This window comes from Corvus cornix, chromosome 9 (assembly GCF_000738735.6).
Source record: "Corvus cornix cornix isolate S_Up_H32 chromosome 9, ASM73873v5, whole genome shotgun sequence".
Lineage (NCBI taxonomy): Eukaryota > Metazoa > Chordata > Aves > Passeriformes > Corvidae > Corvus > Corvus cornix.
This window is the reverse complement of record NC_046339.1, coordinates 11,376,882-11,399,054: the sequence shown is the minus strand read 5'-3', so window position 1 is coordinate 11,399,054 and position 22,173 is coordinate 11,376,882. Positions and strand designations below refer to the sequence as shown.

The 22,173-nt window shown below is 48.1% G+C and overlaps 1 protein-coding gene across 2 annotated transcripts in view; it reads right to left on the bottom strand.

The window, feature by feature from the left end:
- CCDC50 (coiled-coil domain containing 50) overlaps nucleotides 1-19,925 on the bottom strand; it is a 43,306-nt gene extending 23,381 nt beyond the window's left edge. Inside the window, exons 1-3 of one of the 2 annotated variants that reach the window (XM_039556685.1) lie at nucleotides 19,762-19,925; nucleotides 1,946-2,008; nucleotides 478-607 (exon numbers count right to left, since the gene is read on the bottom strand). In XM_039556685.1, the coding sequence (XP_039412619.1) occupies nucleotides 478-607; nucleotides 1,946-2,008; nucleotides 19,762-19,810 (242 nt within the window). In that variant the 5' untranslated portion in view covers nucleotides 19,811-19,925. The remainder of the gene's footprint in view (nucleotides 1-477; nucleotides 608-1,945; nucleotides 2,009-19,761) is intronic. The other variant, XM_039556686.1, reaches the window with a different exon arrangement.
- Between the last annotated feature and the right edge of the window lie 2,248 nt (nucleotides 19,926-22,173).

Below are 22,173 nucleotides of genomic sequence, written 5' to 3'. Positions count from 1 at the left end.
CTTTCAGTGGTCAGCGCAGCAGAACACCAAAAAGCATCACACCCAGCTCCTCAAAAGCATTCTTTAGGCACAGGGCAAACACACCACTATCTGCAATTTCCACACGAGAGAGAATCCCCTGTAGCACTGGGTATTTCTGTGGCACAGTTCCTTCGCCCTCAAACTTCAGCCAGGGACAAGGTCAACACAAGTGGCCAAATCACTCCATTTTGACAACAAGCAGTACAATGGGAAGGCTCCTTCTCGTGGACAGGCAACAGTATCTAAAGGCAAGATGGGCTCCAGAGTCACCTGCTCCCACCTTGTTCTCATTCCTCTGTGCCAGAGCCTGGTGTCAATACTTTTTCAGCAATGGACAGCCAAAATAAAAAAGAAATAAAAGCAAAAGGCTGATGAACCCCACACACTGTCAACTTAAAGCAGCTCTGACCTAATGGGACTAGCACTCCCATTCCAAGAGCTCCAGCACAAACTCACAAGTCTTTTTGGTGTTTCTGGATTTGAGCACGGGCTTTCTTATCCTCCTCTTCCTGCAGTTGCTTGGCCATCTGCAAGTCATGTTGCACCAGACGATTACGCTGAACGTTTGTGGCCAAGTGATGCTCAACTGGAAATAAACACAGACAAGAACCCTCAAATCAGGCTGCAGAACTTCACTGTGTGAAAAAGACAAACCAAGTGGGAGGGAGATTCCAGCCCAGAAAGGAAGACAGATCTTGGCAGGGAAACACCAAGCAATCTATCTAAAGGTGGGAAAGTCCTGAACTGAAATTATGCTAGCAGCTTGAGATTGCCTCTTTTCAGCACTGAGGGGGCTGTATACGTGTCTGTTACCAAAACAAGTTCTGCATATCTTAACACATCCAGGTTTATAGGGTATAGAACCTAAATTTTAGGCTTTGAATTTCATTTGCTGACCATGAAAAATTACCCTAGATGAATAAAGTGGGTCTGGGAGGGACCACCAGAGGCCAGTGAGGATGAACTAAACCTAAACCACTCCTTATGGATACTTCCCTTATTTGTTCTCAAGAACCTCTACAGAACAAAACTCCCCTCACTCTCAGCAGAATCAGTTCCAAAAATCTCACTACCTTTATATTTAGCAACAGAGCAACTTAGTGCTCCAGTGAGTCCTTTACCATACATGGATACTGCCTGTCAGAAAAAATGGCTAGGTGAGCTACAGCCCAGAGCCATCTTTAACTCAGTGGTCTCAGGTTCCAGCACCAAGGGCACAAGCAGCTGCACCCTTGGTGGAGCAGCTGGCATGGCATTAGCACCTGGTACTGGCAGACACCAAATCGGTGAGAAGCTGATTAGAGAGGCCACCACACCTGAAGCTGCAATGTAAACATACCCAAAGTAATAGATAAGCACATTAAAAAAAAAAATTTAAAAAAAAAAAAAAAAGCACCAGTCACTTTGAAGATCCTGGCTGTACCTTTTTTCTCCTTTATAAGCCCTTCTAGTGTACAGCTGCCCTACCTCAAAATGTCTGAAAATGAAGGCTTCTTTCAAAAGGCAGACACTGGCAATTCTGAAACAAGTAAACAAACAGACCTCTTCTGGTTGTACTTCAGGTCAGACTATAAAACTTGAAGCTTCCAAAATTGCTAGTCATTTCTAAAAACCTTGCACAGCAACAAAACCCAAGTGCACTCCTACATGCAATTATATCATAAATGGCATAAACAAACTCAACTCTAAAGGAGAGCACAAAATTGAAATATGAAATACAACTATCTCTAGGGTACAACGTGAGCTGGAGCAGAGCAAAGTGTAGTGTTACAAGACAGTGAAGACAGCAATAATAAACTGTATTACATTAAAACAAAAAAATTAAATAAAAGCAGGAAGCATTTTTCTTAGCAAAATCAAATAAAGGCAGATATCTGTTGGGACAAGCTTGCTTCAGTTTGCACTAAAGATCATTGCTACTTACTCTCTTGTTCCTGCAAATTATGGGCCAAGGTATGATCTTCCAGAATAGCGAAGTCTCGACATACTGAACAGGGAAACAAAGTAAAGAGAATTAGCATCAGAAAAAACCAAAATCAAACAAAAAAGCATCACAAGAGCTATGGGAGTCAGGGGAGCATACAGATACATGGACTTTTGACACACTGTCTACCAGCCAAGGTCTGGACTTGTGTTTTTCCCCGCTCCTGCCATCATGTGTATTCTTGTGTGTGTTTCTTTCTTTGTCCTTGTTGGCATAAAATGCCTTCTCCACTCTCTCCTGGACCTCCACTTCAAGAACAGAACTGCCCATGCTACCACTGGATCAGACCTTCTGTACAAACCTCTGCATTCCATTCAAATAGAATATATATTCATACCAATGCCCACACTGACTGCACTCAGCTAAAACCAAGGGCAAGCATTTTTGTTTACTGTGACTTTCTGTGCCGGGTTAAAGAGTCTGAGAATAGTATTTTCATGGCACAAAGGGTACGTGCACACTGGCACCTCTCCAGAGCTGAGCAGACTGAGCTCCATGGCTCTCACCCCAAGGTATTTCTACCAGCTCAGGCATCATTTTCAGTTGTTTCTTGTAAGCTTCACGGACTGTTTGAAGTACAGATGCTGGATTTGCACCTACAACCCAGATATGGGATCAACCATAGCACTACAGGCAGGGATAAGTACAGCTTCTTCAAAAGATGCTGAAAATGACCTTGAGAAGAGTGAAAGGGGAAACCGACGAACCCCTTTGGCATCAGTTTGAAAGCAGCAGATTTTTGCCAATGCCTATCACTTTCCCACTTGAACTTTCAAAGGAATGCTCTACCTACACTGAAGAAAAACACCAGTGTGTATTTTTAATTTGTTATGATAGGCAGTAGGGAAACAAAACACAAGCCACATACATACTGGGACAGGGACACAGCATCAGGCTCAGCCTTTTGGTTGCAGGTTCACATCAGCATCTCTGTAAACCAAAGACAGTAACCTGTGCCCCCAGACTGCAGATGGAGCCCCTTTTCACACATCTGCCAGACCTGGGGTTCTGCCTGCTTCAAGGGGAGTTTAAGGCAGCGGCAACAAAAAATTTACACTAGAGAGGTCTGTCACTCATTTTTCCCTCAATGTGACAAGTTAAGAAGCTAAAGGGACCCATAGAGGGGAACATCTCCCACTTGAAACACACGTCACAAAGCAGAGAACTACAAGGTGCTCCTGAAGCCGCAGAGGGAAGTACAAATCCCTCCTGCTGTGCTCCACTGGCAAGACCTCTGGGGAAGACCAAGGATTCTCTTTAGCAATGCACAGGCAGCCTAAAAGATAAACTGAAAATAACTCCAAAACCCCCAGAATGCATCAAAAGTACAAGGGGAATTTACGAGGATTCTGTTTGTGAAAGGGTTCAGAGTCAGAAAAGATAAAACATTTCCATCACCACAAAGGAAATGAGAAAGGAACTGCCTTTTCCTGAGCCGCGATCCCACAAGCCCTCCCTTTTCTCACAGATGCACATGCTCCACGAGAGAAGCATCAAGACATTACTCCACACCCAGGTATCCTCACAAAGTATCTGGAAGAGTTTCTAGTTGTCTGTACTAAGAGATCAGATAATGCTTTACCACATTCAGTGGAATTTCTGGTTGAGTCTTTCTGCATTGAAGGGTGCTTTAAGATGACAAAAGCTCCTAACAGCCAGAGCAACACTTCAGGGAAGGACAGTGACACACAGCACGGTGGAGATGAGGACAAAGGTCGCAGTTATACGATCCCATAGTGGCTCACTTTAAGCATGTACAGATCTGGATGGTGTAATTAGGGTTTTGTTGTTACTTTTTTTCATTGCAACTTCTTTTAAAAAAGGAAAGATAATATGAAACTAAATAGCATTGAACCGCTTCCAGTGGCCATTTCTGTACAAAGAAAGAAACGTTGCCTTGAGCCACAGATCTTGAAAAGCCACAGCTGAGTCACAGCCAGCAGTGCTATTCACAGGTGACAAACCCAGGGTGCTTGGTGGTCACCAACACATGCTTTTTACAGGATAGGGCAAGGGAATCTTGCCCACAGAGACTAATTCTGCGATCCTTAATACTGCTTCAGTTTCCTAGAACGATTGTGGAACAACCATCTTCTATTCACAAGAAGTATCAGCTGGCCTGCTGGAAGGGCACATCCAACTCACAGGTTTGAACTCTACCATGAGTTAAGAGCTAATCAAAGATACCTCAGCACAGAGCCAGTCTGCCCAAATCTAGGGCAGTTATTACTGCCATGTATTCAAGAAGCAACACTCGCTCTTGACTGTTTAAAAAAAAAAAAAAAAAAAAAAAGAGAATGGGAGGAAAGTGTTATTTTTAACTGCAGTAGGTCTCTGAACAAGTCCACAGCACAGCTGCCTGAACAGCTGTACTAGCAAGACAAGGCAGGCAGCACAGGAGCAAGGATGAACGTTTCAGAGCTACACAGTTTTTCTGCATAAAGACCACTGCTACAAGAAATGCTTATACAAGTAAATCCAAGCCCTTCCCAAACCGATTCTGTACAGGCTCATACACTGCTCTGATCCCTGTGGTATTCAAGAGCACTGTCTTGTCAGTCAGTCATGGTGCTGATAGTGCTGGCAGACCTTTGCTCCATCCTCCCCAGAGAGGCACACGTGCACAGGAGGACTTCAGCTTTGTTTTTTTTACTCCATTCTACCCACACCCAGACACACTCCTCTGTTTGGAAAAATACATGTTATAGAAACACGCTTGGCACATGGGCAAGAAAGCAGGAGGGCATGGCAGGACACTGCTCCTTGTCTTTTGACAGTCTTGCACCAACCCCAGAAAAGTCTCATCTCTATCACTGAGCTTTATTCCTACAATGCAGCAATGATTGTTTAATCCTTTTGGATTGAAGGGCCACTGAAGACTTTGTAAAGAAAGCATGGACTCAAAAAGGCAAAGTCCACATACACTTGTGTTGCATAGACAGGCCTGCTTCTTCTAGCTGCTCTTCCAGAGAAGTGCTGAAGTAGCCCATGGGTCTACAAACAAACAAGCAAACCAAACTCCTCAGATTCTCAGTTCTTACAGGCTACAGCTGAAAGCTGCTGGACATCACAGACATAAAGCAGGGACAAAGGTTCCTGTTTAGGTTGTTTTGAAGCTCAGTGCCTGGTCCAGGAAGCACATATAGGCGAGGGTACCACCTTCCTCGGCGCAATTCCCAGCTCCTGACCCAAAGCCACCTAGGTCCAGTGCCAACCCTAACATGGCCACACAGCACCCAGACCTGACGCTGTGCCCTGCCGCTGCCTGTGCCACCTCCACACATCAGTGACAAAGCAAGTGGGGACACTGCCATGAGCCACCAGGTTGCAGGGCTTAGACATGAAAAAAGGGGCTGGGTCTTAAACCAGATATTAACTCACCAAGATCCAGGTACAGAGAGAGGGATGCTGGACAGTTACCAGTGATACGCACACTGGAAGCTCCTCAGTGTCTGGGTTCCCTGGTGCTCCCATCTCACAGAGAACACAGCATGACTGGAGCAGACTGGTAGGGCAGCAGTAAGCCTTGGGTTTGTTCACACATTTGGAATTATTTGAGCATTGCTGAAGAAGCCATTTGGCTGCACACACACTCCAGTTACAAACCCAAACAGACAGCTCAAGCACACAGCCCTCTCTTTGTGCTGCTGTGGCTGCTGGCAGGGCAGGCAGCACAAGAAGACCTTTCGTCACTGTCAGAAACTTGGCTGGGCTAGCTGCCTCCAACTCATCTGAGCACATTATTCTCAAGTCCCATCAGCCTGAGAACAACGTGCTAAGGAAGATGAGAACATCCCATTACGAACACAATGAAGCACTGTCAGACAGCCAGGTGGCAAAGGATGGGGACACCTGCACCTCCCTAGCAGATTTGGGGCTGAAGGCAGTGCAGAGCATTCCTTCACAACTAGACCCAGTACCCACGGCACCGAGCCAAGCATGACAGCAGCTGCAAGTGAGGCCAAGGAAACCAATCCTTGAAGACTCACACCCAACAATGAGGCAACTATGAAATAATTGGAGATGTGGACCAGCCAGACATGGTCTGAAATGAAGTTTCATCAGCACTACTTCTCCTTCCCTGCCCAGTCTCAGCAGGGTACAGCACAATCATTACTAGGTATTATATACTCTGGGTTTGTGCTGAGAAATAGGATGGCCTCAACGACAACAGACTCAATTTCTACTCTCTGAGAGGCTTCACATTTAAGGGGAAAGAAATCCATTTCCTTGCTCCCTAACTGTATACCTAAAAAATGAAAGGTAAGATTAACATTACCTTCACTGTTGCAAATTAACTTGACTTCCCATCCCTGGGTCCTGGCTGGGAGCCACAAGGCAGTCAAACAAGCAGCAGGGGTACAATCAGAGCAGCTACAATTGGCAAATCCAGTGAATCATGAAACAGTCACAACAGGTTTACCATAGTCTTATTAAGCCAATCTGCCTTGGCACAGCAGGGAGCAGACTTGGAATACACTCTGGCACAGCTGTCAATAAAATAAGTGCCTGCCCAGGAATCCCAGTGGCTCCTATAGCCAGCAGAGGCGCCAGCTGGGGCAGATGAGGGCAGGAGCATCACCTTTAACAGTGGTGGGATCCAAAATTCATTCACGGAAGAGGGAGCTCACTTGTTTTGAGGAATCCTCAAGAGCCTTTCTGTAATCTCCAAGCACAGGTCTTCTCCTCTGGTAGTTCTCACTGGAAATATGCCTTTCTGTGCATTGGTGCACCTGAGGCTCTTGGAAGCATGGCTGCTTTATGACTGAGATAAGAAAGTCCCGAGGTACAACAGCTCAGCAAAATTTCATTAAATAACCTCTTCCATTTTATATTCTGCCACCCATCTCACTAACTTTCTCCAGCATTACCTCAGCTCCACAGGTCAGCATTTCTAACACCTCAAACTGCTTCAAACACACTGATGTAACCACAACAGAGGAGCAAAGGCAGCCTTAGATGTTGTTAGTGATACTCAGATGTGTGACAGAGGTAGGTAACACCCAGGAATGGGTGGTGTGGAATATGCACTGTCTCACAAGGTCAGCCCCCACTGGCTTTTCAAGCAAGGTTCACAGCAAGACATCCCCCTCACTTCTGCCTGAAGTCTTAGATCATGTTTTGACATTCACTGCAGGTCCCAAGGGCCCCCTTGGTTCACGTGGCCCATATAACGTGTCCAGGACATGGGCCAGTTCAATGACCCAGGGACCACAGAGGCGTGTTCCAAGCATTTCCTTTTGGGTCTTAAAAACCATCTCTTGCTCCCCACCCCCTCCACTCCCAGCATCTTCCTGTCAGCATTGTGTGCTGGGTAATTCACAAAATAAACTAGGTGTGAGTCATGCTTAGTTTAGAGCATCTGCAGTTCTTGAATTCTAATCTGAAGGACAGGAGGGAGAGGAAAGACACAAGTAACATGAAAAAGCAGTATCATCAGCTAAAAATCATTTTTTTAGGGCCTACAGAGCTGATAAATTAAGTGGCAATCAGCAAATGCATCCTTTTACAAGCCAGCAGTCTCAGGAGGATGCTGAGTTATGAAAATTCCTGCAGATTAGAAAGCAAGTTGGGATCTCTTAGATACTCTTACTAGCAGGGACTGGTCAGGCCACTCCAACCCAGGTAGAGCTCCAAAATCCGAAAATTATTTCCTTGAAACAAAGCCAACCTGACCAAGCAGCCATCCAGCTGAAGGTGAGAGGATACCCTGAGGGCAGCTTCCAGATAAAACAGGCAACTGGGATGTTTCCTTCCCAGCCCCTGCAAAGCTGCTCTGTGAGATACATGGCTCAGCCTCAGCAATTCCCGTTTCTGCCCTGCCTCTCCCATTGCACCAGGAGATACCTGAGCTCCTGCTACCACACGTGGGTGCTGACAGAGGCTGGCTAGAACATGTCTGGCTGCTGCAGTTATACAGATGACATTCTAGGACCTTGCTCACCAGGCCCCATCATGCCGAGGACATCAGAAAATCATGCAAGGAGAAGGTGGATCCCAGACAGAGGGCAGGTCTGGGCAGCCTGAGAAAGGGAACAATTTCTGCTTCTCAGCCACAGCACCAGAGCATCACACATAGCTGGGAGCTATGAGGCAGCACAAGGAGACTGGGTGACTCCATGGGGAACCAAACTGAGGGGTCTCGGCCTAATTCTCAAAGGTGCAAACATGCAAAATAATAATAATTATAAATAAGTAAATAAGTAAATAACTAAATCACCAAACCACCATGGTTTTTTTACTAGCAGTCTTGGCCTGGAAGCTAAGAACGTCTTGGGATTTGAGAAGGAGGTTACCCTCTCTGCTCTAAGCAAAATGCCTTGAGGTCAAGGCCATGAGATTTTTGTGCTCTGTCTGCACCATTCTCCCACATTAAGCTCTCACCTGCCTAACTATGCTTTAAAAAGGAAGACTGTATGTATTTTGGAATCAAATCCCCAGAACTTGATTGTATTTTTTAACCTGCCTTGGAATAGAAATCATCCACTCACAAAGTGCCTTCTCCAAAGGCTACTAGTTTGGCAATCTCACTTCTGTAAAGAAGCCTGCACACTGTACCACAGACCAGTCCTAAAGCTGAGAGAGCATCTGCTGAACACCTCAAAGCAGAAGGTGATGTGCTTGCAGTGTAAACAGGAAGCTGGAGATACTCAAGATAGTGAAAAAATAGCACAAGGCACCTCAAAAAGGTTATCCTTTGAGCAAGCCCCAGCCACAAAATTTGATAAGATTTATCCTTCTGCTTTTATACAGAAGGCTGCCATGTTCTTCATCACTGGATAATTCCAACCTTCCTAGTTTCATCTGCAATATTTCTAAATAAGAGCAACTCTCCTTATTCCCAAAGCTTAAAATACAACCCATGGGTCGAGAATGTTAAAGACCATCTCTTTGACTTCCAGAAGAAAATGCTGAGTTGGAGCATTTCAATCACAGAACCACGGAATAACTTAGGTTGAGAAAAACATTAAGTCGTAAGTACAACCACTGGCCTGGCACTGCCAAGCCCACCACTAAAGCATATCCCATGTACACATCGTTCTAATACCTCCTAGAACAGTGACCCAAATACTTTCCTCTTCCAACCACTGGTCATCCTTATGCTAAAGATGTTTTTTGTAACATCCAATATAAACCTCCCCTGACAAAACTTAGGCCAATTCCTCTTGTCCCATCACTTGGTACTTGGAAGAAGAGACCAATGGCCACCTGGCTGTAGCCTCCTGTCAGGGACTTGTAGAGAGCAATAAAGTCTCACTTGAGCCTCCTTTTCTCCAGGCTAAACATCCCTAGCTCCTCATAGGACTTACACTCCACACCCTTCCCTAGCTCCACTGCCCTTCTCTGGACTCACTCCAGCAACTCAGTGTCTGTCTTGTAGTGAGGGGCCCAGAACTGAGCATAGGATTAAAGATGTGGCCACACCAGTGCCCAGTACAGGGTGACAGTCACTGGCCACACTACTGCTGATCCAGGCCAGGATGGCACTGGCCTTCTTGGCCACCTGGGCACACACTGGCTCATACTTAGCCAGCTGCCGACCAGCACCCCCAGGTCCTTTTCCACTGGGCAGCTTTCCAGCCACTCTGTGCCAAGACTTTCAGAAGTACCTAAAAATGGCATTGAGCCTTAAGAAGTAATGACACCCATGCTTTGAAAAAATCACCCTTTTCAGCCATGTCCAGTTGGGTCCCCACACAGAGTACCCTGAGTCACAAGAACTGTCCGATACCCCCAAGTCCTACAGCCAACATTGCTGTCACAGCTGCTGCTTTCTATTGCAAGGGCTCAACATACACAATATATTAACACTTTAAAGCAGAGAGCAGATAGATAAGACGATATGTGTTAATGTCTGCAAGTCATTACCTGCCAGGCTCAGAACACTCAACTCTGTAGAAATTTCTTGATTGCCCCAATGTCCATCTACCTGTCCAGGACTGCCTACACCCAAAAGATCACCAATGAGCTCAACCATTGCATTGTGAATCTACCAGTTAACATCCAGGTGGACAAGTACAAAAACTTCAAGGTAGATATACTTGCCAGGGTATGGCTTGGCTGGTTTGACACCACAGTCAAATAGTAGACCTCAGGCAGCCAAACACTTCACTCACAACATCTGAGATGTAACCGGGTGTGTGTATGGAAGATAATCTCAATCATCTGTGAGAACAAAAGCTGCTTGTGTAGTTCATCCTCTCCAGCACTTGACACAGCTTCAGTTGACTCAGCTAATACTGTGCAAAAGAAACAACCAACAATAAAGGAAGGCAGAAGTTTTCCTAAAAGTCAGTTTTAACCACTACCTCCCAGCCATGGACCACAGCAAAACAAACAACACTTGACTCCAACAGCTGTGCTTTACCCTCACTTTGCCCAAAGGCAAACTACCACACACATCACAGGGCAGGAGTTGCCTTCACCAGGAGAGGTCAAAATCCCGGGCCCATAGAGGCCCCATGAGCACCACTGTAGCTGTAAGACACACCTTCAGCTGTGTCCCATGGATCCCAAGATATCCCTTTTCTGGAAGGCTTTTTGGTTTCTTTTGCAGACGGAATGTCATGGCAGCTCTAGCTTTAAACCCAACACCACTCATTTAAGTTGGTGTAAGCAGGGGGAAAAAGAAACAGTCTTTTTTCATGTGCAACTCAAAACAGCCACCCACTCAGAAAACTGCTGGGGCATGGAGCTTGCATCTCAAGAGATTTGCACTGCATGTACACTTCCTTACCCCACACCAATCTCCAATGGTGATCACTGTAGTCTGTTGTTTTATCTGATTAATTCAGCTTTTATTTCAGCATTTTAGCCAATTTTACACTACACAAAATTTTCAGAAGGACACACTGAGTTTCCCAGACAAGCAAAATTTCTGTTCTCTGGTAAATACACACACTAGGTTTCGCAGATATGCAAAACTTCTGCTCTCTGATGAACGCACAGCTAACCCCTAGTTCAGTTCAGCAGTTTCTCTGCAGAGAGTCGGCAGGCCCACTTTGTGGTTCAGGGTGGCCTTCGGGAGCCATGGCACCCTGGATTGCAGGTATTTCACCAGCATTTCTCAGCCCTCAGGCTGTGGTGAATAACCTCACAAGGCAGCTCCAAAGAGGCAGGCAGGCAGCCGGGAGCAGAGATAACGCAAAGTGTCAGCTCTCCCAGGCTTCTCCTCCAGCTTAATCCCAAGAGATAACATAGCAAAACACAAGGGACACAGGATGCAAAAAGGGAGGTTTCAATGCCCCTCTGGTACAACTTCAAGCCCTGACTCAGTTTGGTGACTGCTTACAAAAGGCTGACTGCTGGAAACCTCACACCCACACAGAAGGTGCTGAGTGCCAAAAAAAGGTTCAAGTTCCTCTCTAAACCCCACAGTGCAGTTTTTACACGACAGTGACCTGCAGTCATACAGAGAAACAAGAACCTCTGGAGAAAACAAGCAGAACAAAGACTCTCACCAGAGATGCCACTTTCTCTTCAGCCTTTGGGTGACTAGAGCCAACCCTGAGACTGCTCCATGGCTTGTAGCTAAACCAGAGCTGCAGCTGAAAGGACACACCACAGTATCAGTGCACATTCAAACCAGCCAGGTTTTATTCCTCCAGATCAGATACCAAGAAAAGCAAAGCTCCAGCAGGATGGGCCTCTGGGCAGCCTCCCAGCCTTGATGGAAACCCTGTCAGCTGCTGCATTCGAAGCTGAAGGTATCTGAACTGATCCTGCAATCAGCTCCAATTCTTGCACAGATTCCCATCAGCTTCGTTTCCCTAGAAAGGTGGCTGCTAGGATGCAAGGAAAGACTCCTGTCTGCCACCCGTTCAGCTGCTGCAAAGCTGCTCTGCAAGAACAACCTTCCTTCACCTAACCAAGCGAGGTTGTTGATTTATTTCAAAACCCTTTTTCATTGCTCCACCAGCTCCTCACGGGTAGTCTCCCCTTTCCCCCCTTGCTTCCTGTGTTTAAGTTCTCCAGGTTTATTAGTCAGCTCTGGGGAACACAAAGTACCAAAGCTGGCACCAGATCAGTCAAAACTCCACATCCATCTACAAGTCACAAATCAGTAAAGTTGCAGCACTAACAATACATGTTCCCTTTCCTGTCATGGCCTTGTGCTGGCACACTGCCATAAGTGCAGATTTAAAACACTGGCATACAAGGGCAAGAAGAAGTCCCTGGCTTCTGAGGCCAGATGGACAGTGAGGCAGAGCTCCCTGCATCATCCTGAAGCAAACTGTTTTGTGGCATCTGAGCCCACAGTTCACAGGCATTGCAAAGCATGAGGAAGAAGCAGGATGGCAGCCTTTTCTCCTCTCCAAGAGCGTAAAATGAGCTCCAGGTCAGTAAAAGTAAAATTTTTTGTTTTGGAAACTATCACCTTCAGGTGATATTGCACATTCACAGCTTCTTTAAAAGAGAAAAAGTAAAAAAAGAACACTTTAATCAGGACCAAGTAAGTTCACCTGATACACAGCCAGAGCTGATGCTGCGGGCAATGCCAACAGCAACTGCCTGGAATACCAGGTAACTGAGCTGGAGACAAACCTACTTTTTCCTTTTATCAGGGATGTGCAGAATCCAGGCAGGGCTGTGCAGCCCTAGCCAAGGACCCAGTCCTTCCAGTACTGCAGTTAAGGTCAGGAGAACCCAGCCTCTTCCCAGCATCAACTTCCTTCGGAAACCTGGCGCCAACCAGATGGCCTGCAGGAGAGCACAGCCCTGTGAATGGCAGAGCGCTCTGCCTGCCATGAAAACAGCCAATACCCTGGTGGCTTGGAAAATTCCCAGGCCTTCTCCATGCTGTGCTCTACCACCTCACCCCAGCCCCCAGCAGCACTGCCAAAGGCTCCAGGAGGTGCTGGTGAATTTAGGACATAAATCCTTCCCATCCCACCAGCCAGCACCCCAATAATAAAACTAACACCAGAACACAGGGAGAGGCCATTTCTTTGCACCAGAATGCTACAAGTAATTCTTGCCATATCCAGAACAGATAGATATGATAAGCTGCTTTTGCAGTGCAAAGTCATTGTGCTATGCAGAGGTGGAGAAGCTTTCCATCCACACCAGGGCAGGATGCCCTAAGCCAGACCAGCATTACCCTAACCCATGTGCCAAATCAGTGGCAACAGTCCCTCTGCGAGGAGCATTTCCAGCCAGAGCAGACTACAGCCTCTTGTTTTGTCTGGATGTAAAGAGCCAATGCTACACATATAACACAGAAAGGAATTAAAACCCCTGCCTTCTCACTGCCAGGAAATATTCCTGTTTGCATAAACTCCCCTCCTCCCTTTGCCCCGTTACTTCTCATGTCACTCCTGTCAGTATCCTTATGGTATGTCTGTGTCTCAGTGTTTTCAAATATTTCCTCACTTATGTCCTTTTCCCCTTTGTCATCACTTACTGAACACCACATAGTGAGCCCACATAACATTTCCCCTTAGAGCTGACTCCTCTAGCTACCAAATTCTGGTTCAGCAAAAGGGTTCAGGAAAGAATGAACAAAAATGCACACAGGAAACTCAGTTTTACCACACATGGCTTGTTACACCTCCTTTGAAAAGAGAAGTGAAAAAAAGTGAGTCACCTACAAACCACTTTGACTTTCTGTCCTGAAGAGCACCTACTGCAGGGCAGAGCTACCAAGAGCACGCAGACCAAACCTCTACCAACCCAGGCTGAAGACAAAAAGATCTCACTATTTTAGTTTGGCCGACAGAGCATTGTGGCAGTGGCATCATGGGTTGGCATGCAATTAAAATAATCATCAGTTGAGTTTCTGGAGCCTGACACAAAATAATTGGGCAGGTGCAGATGGGCTGTGCTAGGCTCTGAGCAGGCTTTCATCTACACCTTGCTCTCCAAGGAGAGTAACACTTCTGGCAAGCTTAATTCACAGGGTGCCTGGGGTTACATGGTAAATTTTATGAGGGCCCAGGCCTAACTGATCCCCTTTGCTCAATGCAAGGTTCACAACACCCTTACACAGACAACCTGATGCTGCACTCTCCTGTTCTCTTTCCAGCCCTGCTAAAAGTCTCTCCCAGCAGCCGTGCAGTGTCAAGGCCACACAACACTCACTGAGCAAGCTGTGTGATATCTTTTCAAGTACTGAGAAAGAAAACAGCAGGAAGGCTCCAATTTCTACTTCTTAAAAAAGAAGTATAAATGAAGTGTCAAGGGACCTTCCCAAAGTCCTATACATGTTCTGTGGAAAAGCCAGCGCTGTAAGGTGAACAGAGAGCATCACTGACACATGTCAGCCTCCACGGACACAGCAGCTTTCCTGGTGGGAATGTCCACCAAACTTGCCCTTTGCTCCCTGCAATGCAACCAACCAGCAGCAGAACAGCAGCTGTCATTATCACCTTCTTGGAGAACAGCTGAAGGTCAAGCCAGCAGCAACTGCCACGCCAGAAAACGGACCTAAAGCTTCTCGAGTTTTAAGGCAGTTTCACCAACAGACCAACCTCCTTCCCTCAGTCCTTCAGCCTTCAAACCAGCAGTGAAGGAGCAGGAAGCCAACCAGCTGGGGACACTCTGGAAAGGGGAGAAGGAAGCAGGCAGGGAATTCGTCGCTTTGTCCTACAAATCAGCACATTCATGTGAACTGGATGACTCTGAGCAAGAAAAAGAAAGCTTACTCCAGCAAAACAGAAGTTTCACACAGCTCCAAGGCATATTCCATCGTTTTTCCAAGAGGGGTTTTTCTTCTGCCAGAGAGAGCAGAACTGGCCTTTCCTGCTCCTTGCAGCAGCCATCTCCAACTCCTGCCTGGCACCCTCTGACATTTTCCATGGCCACAGGAAATGAAAGATTAAGCAGAGGCCCGTGGTGATCGTAAACACACCCGCTCACCTGTAATCATTACTCAGAGACCAGCAATGGGTGGCAGACGATGTCACGATGTCCTAGTTGTATCATAAATGGGATAAAACCCCCCACTGCATCCCTGTACCCCCAGGAACTGGTGCAAAAATAGGCTGTGTCCCCTCTTATCCCCGTCCAAAAACCTGTCAGGAGCTAAGGAAACATCTCTGCAAAAAGCATCAACAGGAGTCTTGGAGCTTCTCTCTGCCAAAGAGTGCTTTTGGAGCAATCTTTTTGCCTCAGTTCCACCTCCACAGCAGCTCGCAGAGGACAAGTGGTAAGGATTTAGGGATGGGAAGAGGCAGACCTGCTTGCTCAGTTGCCTTTCAGAGCCAAGAGCATGAAATATGCTAATCCTGCCCATCTCTGCCAAGCACTGCAGACCCAGAACCACTGAATGCATAATAAAACTTTCACCCAGCTTTAACCAGAAGTGAAATGAGTACCACAGCCTCAGCTACTGAATTCATGCACGCTGGGAAAACAGATCTCCTATTACCCAGGAGAGCTGGATGTGAACCAGTGACCTGTGTCTATGTCCCATCACTCTCCACCTCCCCTCAAGCCATCCATCTTGCCTGAATTTTTCAGAGCCCTTAAAAAAGGAAGTCACAAAGCAGAAAATCATGACACTGCAAGGAAAAATCCCAGCTGGAGCCAAAGGGCATGGGGCAGGTGGCTTCACAATGACCCAGTTGACCCTCAGCTGCTCTCAAAATTGTTGCCCTGATTATACTAATCCAGTTAAAGGCCAATGCCTCCTTCAGATGAATGCAGCTGACAGCTCATCCCTCAAAACCATTCCCTTGAAAAACCCCTAAGCAGAATCTTTCCTCATCAGACACTGCGCCAGCCACTCACACTTCCTCGATCCTCTTCCACCTTTGACAGACATCAGATTTCTCTTGTCCACTGTCATGCTGCTGGGCACAGACAGGCACCAAAGGCCTCAATATAAGCCAATAACCTCAGTCTGTTCCATGAGAGCCTGACACATTGCACCTCAGAGCTGATCCCCCTCCCCAGTCACTTGGAGGGTCAGTAACTAGAAGGTTTTTATTGCAGGAGTCTCAGCACAGGTCACGTTAAGCTGCAGAGGTCAGCAGAAAGGTCTGTAGCTGGGAGGAAGAGGAAGACTGATGCTAACAGCAAACTTTTATTCAGTTTATGCTAAGGCAAAAGAGAGCCAGCCAGACTGCCTGCCCCAGAGAACGCCTTGCCAAGACAGAAAATATTCAAGCTCTTCCTGTTTCCCCAAGGTCACAGTCAGAGCTGTATCTTTTATTACCATGTTTGGGATACCGGCCTCTCGGGCAGCAGACTACCACCAGCAGCATTTGCATGTACAGCTCAGGAGCTCCCAAAAGTCAAATCAGGTGCTTAACAAAGAGTAGAAACCACAGTGTGAACATTGTTGTGTCACTCCAAGCACAGGTGCCACAATCAGCCTTTGTCAAGTCTGCAGCTTCAGACAGCAGCATGGAAGGGTCAGTTCTATCACCAGCCCAGACATATCACCCTTGTATTTCTTTACAGTACTACTAAAAATAAAATTCAATAAAAACACTTTACCCTCTGCAAATTTCCACAGTTCTCCAGAGCTGCACGTTGCTGGGGCAGAGTTTAGGCTCCCGGCCTGCCCCACCTCTCCCTTTTCTCTCCTCACAGAGGATTCAAACTGGCATGAATATGAGCCCCTGGGAGAATGCCCAAACCTGGAGTTTTTCTGCTGCTGCCAATGGCTCTTGGAGACTGCAATGGATGAGGGACTGAGCCTCAGCCTGAGCAGACAGGTATTCCCTTCACAAAGACCTTTGGAAAGGAAACAGCAGACAGGACCACAGGTACATCCTCCAGAGAGGGGTGAAGTCTGCACAGCTCCAAAACACCTCCCCAGAAACACCTCCCGTGCAGCTCTGCCTGCCTGCATGGGGCCAGGAATGCCTCTCAAGTCCAAGGGCTCACTTACAGCAGGCAGCCAAGAAGGGTGGAGCCCTTCCCAAACATAGCTCTTAGTAATGCATCAGGTCACAAGAGATGAGAGGCAGTCAGAGATCAAGCAGAGCCCAAGGCAGTTTTATTTGCTTTATAAGTAGCTAATTAAAATAATGTTTCTAGGATGTTTTTATCACCAAAAGGCTCACAAATGAGACCTCTAGTAAAAAAAGATCTACACACACAAAGCTGAGCAATCTCCTGAGGCAGGTCAAAAGAGCAAACAGCAAAGGCTGCTTTGTGAAAAGCAGATATGTCATAGACACTTGGGAGATGAACAGAAATGCAGGCAGAGAAGCACAGGCCACAGACTGCAACTAACACCAAAACCTTCAACAAATAACTTACAAGAGGTTTACTGACCACAGAGGTTAGATCCACTCTACTACTCATGGAAAAATGGGTCTGTAACACCAGGATGCAGCAGCAAGGTCTAGTTTATACTAGGAAAAGGGTGTTTTGAGGGTATATTTTACACCAGTAAACCCCTGTCCACAAAATAAACTGGACCAGCTGAAGTGGTTTTCACCAGCAAAATGCCATCCATATCAGGCCTTCAGCTGATATAAATGCTTTTAGAGATAAAAAAGGAAAGTAAACACAAAAAGCAAGACTTCCTGCAGCACCTAGCTACTGTTAACAGATTTTCACTGCCATCATTGGACTGAATCGATCCCACTTTTAGAAGAGCTTCTGAGATCACTCCAGAGGAGGATGACACTGTCTCTCAGCAGTCCGGGCTACCTGCAGACGGGAGAACCCGGACACAACACCTCCTCTCCCTAAGTAGAGCTGGTGAAGAACAAAGTACTCAAACCAAAACGATGTTCTTCATTGTTAATGAATGACTAAGCCGACCTTTACCCCAGACAAAGAAAGGGAATGCTTTTTCCAGAAGGATCAACAGTGATTTCTCTATCAGGAACAACAAATATTTCCCTCGGTATGGCAGGCGATGCATTTCTTTCCTTGGCTGGCATTGACACAGAGCACGAAAAGACCTAATCCAAAGCATAGCTCAGCCTCAACACTTCCCAAAACAAAAACAAGTGATGCCATTAAACTAAAAGCGTGACACATGCCTGAGGCTTTGCAGAACATGGCTCAAACCTCATCTACTTTGCACGTTGCTCTGGGACACTCCTTTAATCCCACTGCTATCAAGTAACAACAGATCGTAGTAACAGGACACTCTTGCAGCTTAATCCACACTATACCGTAGGTGCAAATTTCCCATGGACTGGTTGAGTTACAGTGCAACGCTGTAAATGTACTTTCATTCAGCATGTAAACTACCTCAGCTCAGTCCAGTTAGTGCAATTCAAAAATTAATAAAGGCAAATCAAATCCAGGCTACTTAAATTCTGAATATGAGCATCTACACAGGGATTTAATTCACTTTAATCAACCCACTGGAAAGGTTAATTGGATTCATTTTCTTGAGTAACCATGTGAAGACAGACTCTAAGGATGAGATCTTGACCACACTAAAATGGCCAGTAACAGTTTTGCTAATGACTTAATAGGACGAACATTAACCCCTAAAATGTCAGCTTCAGCTTTTGTTCCAGTAGCACAAAGTGAAGCATTAAAGGATGACAGGAGGTCAAAAGGAACCCCCAGCTGCCTGCACAGACATATGTTTTCTACTCTTGGCCGGCTAAATCATCAAATTCACAACAGCTATTTTGTAAGAATTGAAATTTGGGAAAAAAAGTGACCAGTGGCAAGGGAAACAAGTTCAAGGAAGTTTGGTTTCTTTTAGGCAGGAAAACAGTACTCTCTATTACTAGAGAGTAAATCTAAACTAACTTGATTATGACAGAGCTTCTACTGGTTTATATCACAAATCACTGTCAGAAAGAACAAACTATCTCCTACAAAGCTTTCTAAACCCAAAGCAGCTCCAGGGCACATTTAACTGAGCTCAAAGGCACACGTGTGAGGCAGACACTGCGCTAACAGGGAAGCCGAGGCCAGCCCGGCCCAACAGAAGGTGAATCCGTGCTCTGAGCACAGGCCAAGCCAGCGGGACCCCCGAAAGCGAGGGGGGCACAGGGGGGTCTGCAGGGCGGGAGCGGCTGCTTGGCGCTCCCAAGCTCAGTGCAAGGCCAGTCTTCATAAAAACCGGCAGGCTTAAGTGTTTATAGCCGGGGCCTCAACATCACCAGTCCCCCTCAAATCGCCAAATCCGTGGCTATTCACAGTTTTGCTTCCGTTTTTCTAATGCCCCGAGCGGAGCCTCTGAACCCGGCCGAGCCGTAGCTGTGAGGGACAGACAGACAGCCCGCCCTGTTCGTCCATCCCCCGCAGGAGGCTCCGGCTGCCTCATCCCCCGTGGGAGCGCAGCCCCGGCCGGCGCCCCCAGCCCGGCTGCCCGGGCGCGGCGGGGGGAGCGCGGCGGAGGCGCCGGCGGCGGCCTCGGCCCCGGCGCAGACAAAGGGCTGCGCCCTCCCCCAGCGCCGCTCCTCGCCTTCTCCCGGGGAGAAGCGGCGCTGCCAGCCCGCCCCCCGCCGCTCGCTCGGGGAGGGGAGCCGGGAGCGGGGCCAGCAGGGCGGCCACGGCTCTGTCCAGCGACCGCTGCCGCTTCGCCGCCGGCCTCCACCTCTCGTCCCCTCTCGCCACCCGCACGGCCGCCGGACACCCCGCACCGGGACACCGCCAGCCCCGGGAACCCGGTGTCGCGGCGGGAGCACGGAGCGCCCCGTCCCCTCCCGCTGACCCGGCTCCACGCCAGAGCCGCGAACCGCCGCGGCGCCTGAAAACTGTAAAATAATAATGTTTAAAAACCCACCCCAAACCAACAGTTTCTCCCCTGCCTCGCTCCCATTTCCCTACACCACCCCGTCCCGTCCAGCGCCCCCTCCGCCCCGCGCCGGGGTGAGCCGCACCTTCCTTGACTCCGGGCAGCTTGGAGTGGTCGATGCCGATGCCGGCCATGGCCGGGCCCGCGCCCCGCTGAGGGCGGCCCCGCTGAGGGCAGCGCGGCGGTGCCGCCCGCGCCCCGCACCACAAAGTTGGGAGCGGATGGAGCCGGCGCGGCCGGGCCGTACGGCGCGGGAGAGCGGACAGAAAGCGCCGGGCGGGGCGGAGCGGGGCCGCCTCGCCGCCCCTCGCCCCCCTTCCGGGGAGGCGGACGGGGGCGTCCCGGGCTGCTTCCCCCTCCCCTTCCCTGGCGGGGCTCGGGCAGCAGCTCAGCGGGACGGGCAGCCTCCGAGGGCACTTATTTATACGTTTGGGTTTTTGAGGTTGTTTCTTTTTTTTTACTGTTTTATTGTTTGTGGGGGCGGTTTGGCTGCTTTGAGGCGATGGCCGGAGATCCTCTCCTACCGCCGGCGCGGCTGTCAGACCGCTCGGACAGCTCCGGTCCTCGGCGCTCTCCCGTACCGGCTCCGGCTGCCTCTGCCCCTTCATCCCCAAACCATCCCACCCCCGTGCTCGCGCTGTTCCGCTGGCCTGGGAAAAGCAGAAACGTCCCGGTGGAGCCTCAGAGCCACAGCTCAGCGGTGTCACGGCCCCTGCACCTTGTCCCTCAGGGACGGGGGCGGTGACTCTGTTGGAACGGGCACCGCTCGAGGAGGGCAGTGCCGGCGAGAGATTCCTGGTCACGGAGCCCTGCGAGGGGCCTTTGAAGCCCAGCAGTGCTCTGCCACACACGGGTAGGGGCCAGCTCTCAGCGGAGACGGAGGACTCACAGCTGCTGCCCACCTTGGTTTGCTGGCAGCAAAGAAACAGCACGACATGATGTCCCGTGGGCAAAGGGGAAAAGATAAGAGGAAGGGGATTTGGGATTTAGGGATGTCTGAGCTTCTCTGGGCTGTGCTCAGCACAACCAGTCACTCATGTCAGCTGTTATGTTTGATTATAAATGCATGTTACTGAGGACTACGCAAGCAGAAGGTGAAGTTAATATTGCCACATTCAAAATGAACTGCCTCCAGCGTCTATTCCAATGGCCCATGGCTCCTGTGCCACTGGTGAGTAGGGGGATACAGAGGCTGAGCCCCTTTCCTGCTCCCCCTCTCCAACAGGCTCTGCGAAGCTCTGCACCATGGGTGACTGGGATGGGAGCTGAGAGAGAGACAGAGTAGGATGTCAGATGTCAGAAAAAAACATTAAAGGGAATAGTACTTCAATTTTGTTAAAGAGTAAAGACATTAAAGAAAATGAGCAAAATAAAATAGGTTCCAGAGGGTTAGCCTTGTGCTACTCCAGAATTTTCTAGTCCTGTTTCCTGAAACTCAGGAAGTGTCTGTCCTTAATTCTGCCCCTTTCGAATGATACTTCACCCACCCCAATGTGGGTATGCATAGACTGTCTTCAATCTGACTGCCTTCACCTTCCCTTTAACTTCTCAGCCTTCTACGCAGAAAAAGCCACAGAGTTGTGTATATTTGTGATCCCTTCTCACCTAGTACATCTCTCCTGTGTGCTGGCACATGTTGAGAGCTGATGGGCCTCCTGCCTAGGGGGCCACTTACAGAGAGGTGAGCAGCACACAGCTGAGCCCCACTCCACAGGTTCTCCATATGATCATACAGATGGGGATTAGTCACAGGGTCTTGCCCCTCCAAGGGGCAGCTCACACAGATTATCTCCTGTCACAGTCCCAGCTCTGCCCAGCTCTTCTCTCTAATCCCTCTGCCATCCACACAAGCAGTACAACTGGACTTCTTGCAAATAATCCTCATGGTTTCAGCCAGCTCTGAGCTGATGAGGGGGTCTAAAATTAATTTCTAGTTTCTCCTAAATTAGAGTTTTTCTGAACTCAGTATATTACTCTGGACATCCTTCACCTTTTACTAATCAAGCTTTTTGATCACTTAATAAGATTTTTTTATTGGACAAAAGTGAGGACAAAAGAAAAGGCCAAGCAACAAGGAATATACAGGCGAAGTGGCACTGAATGTTCTGATCTGACACAGGTCACAGCTTTCCAAGCCCAGAGTATGGTTTTCTCCTGTACTTCTCTCATTGTAAAGTATTCAAGTCAGAGCAGCAGAAGCTGAAATTCTGAAGCATTCACATTTACACAGCAGCTTTAATGCAGCGGAGCCGCTTTATGACCCTGCATTTATGAACAAAGCTTTAAAGCTGTCCATCCCAATGGTTGTGCACTTTAGTCCACACACACAGCTCTTTGCTCTAGTCTTCAGTAATGAATTTGTATCATATTAAGTTGTCTGTCTAGGGCCAAAACCAGCAACATTAATTAGTCATAAATCTGCACTGCATTCAAGAGATTCCATGTTGGACTGATGTGACTTTGGCTGCTGTTCCGAGCACACTGTCTTCCTGGATGT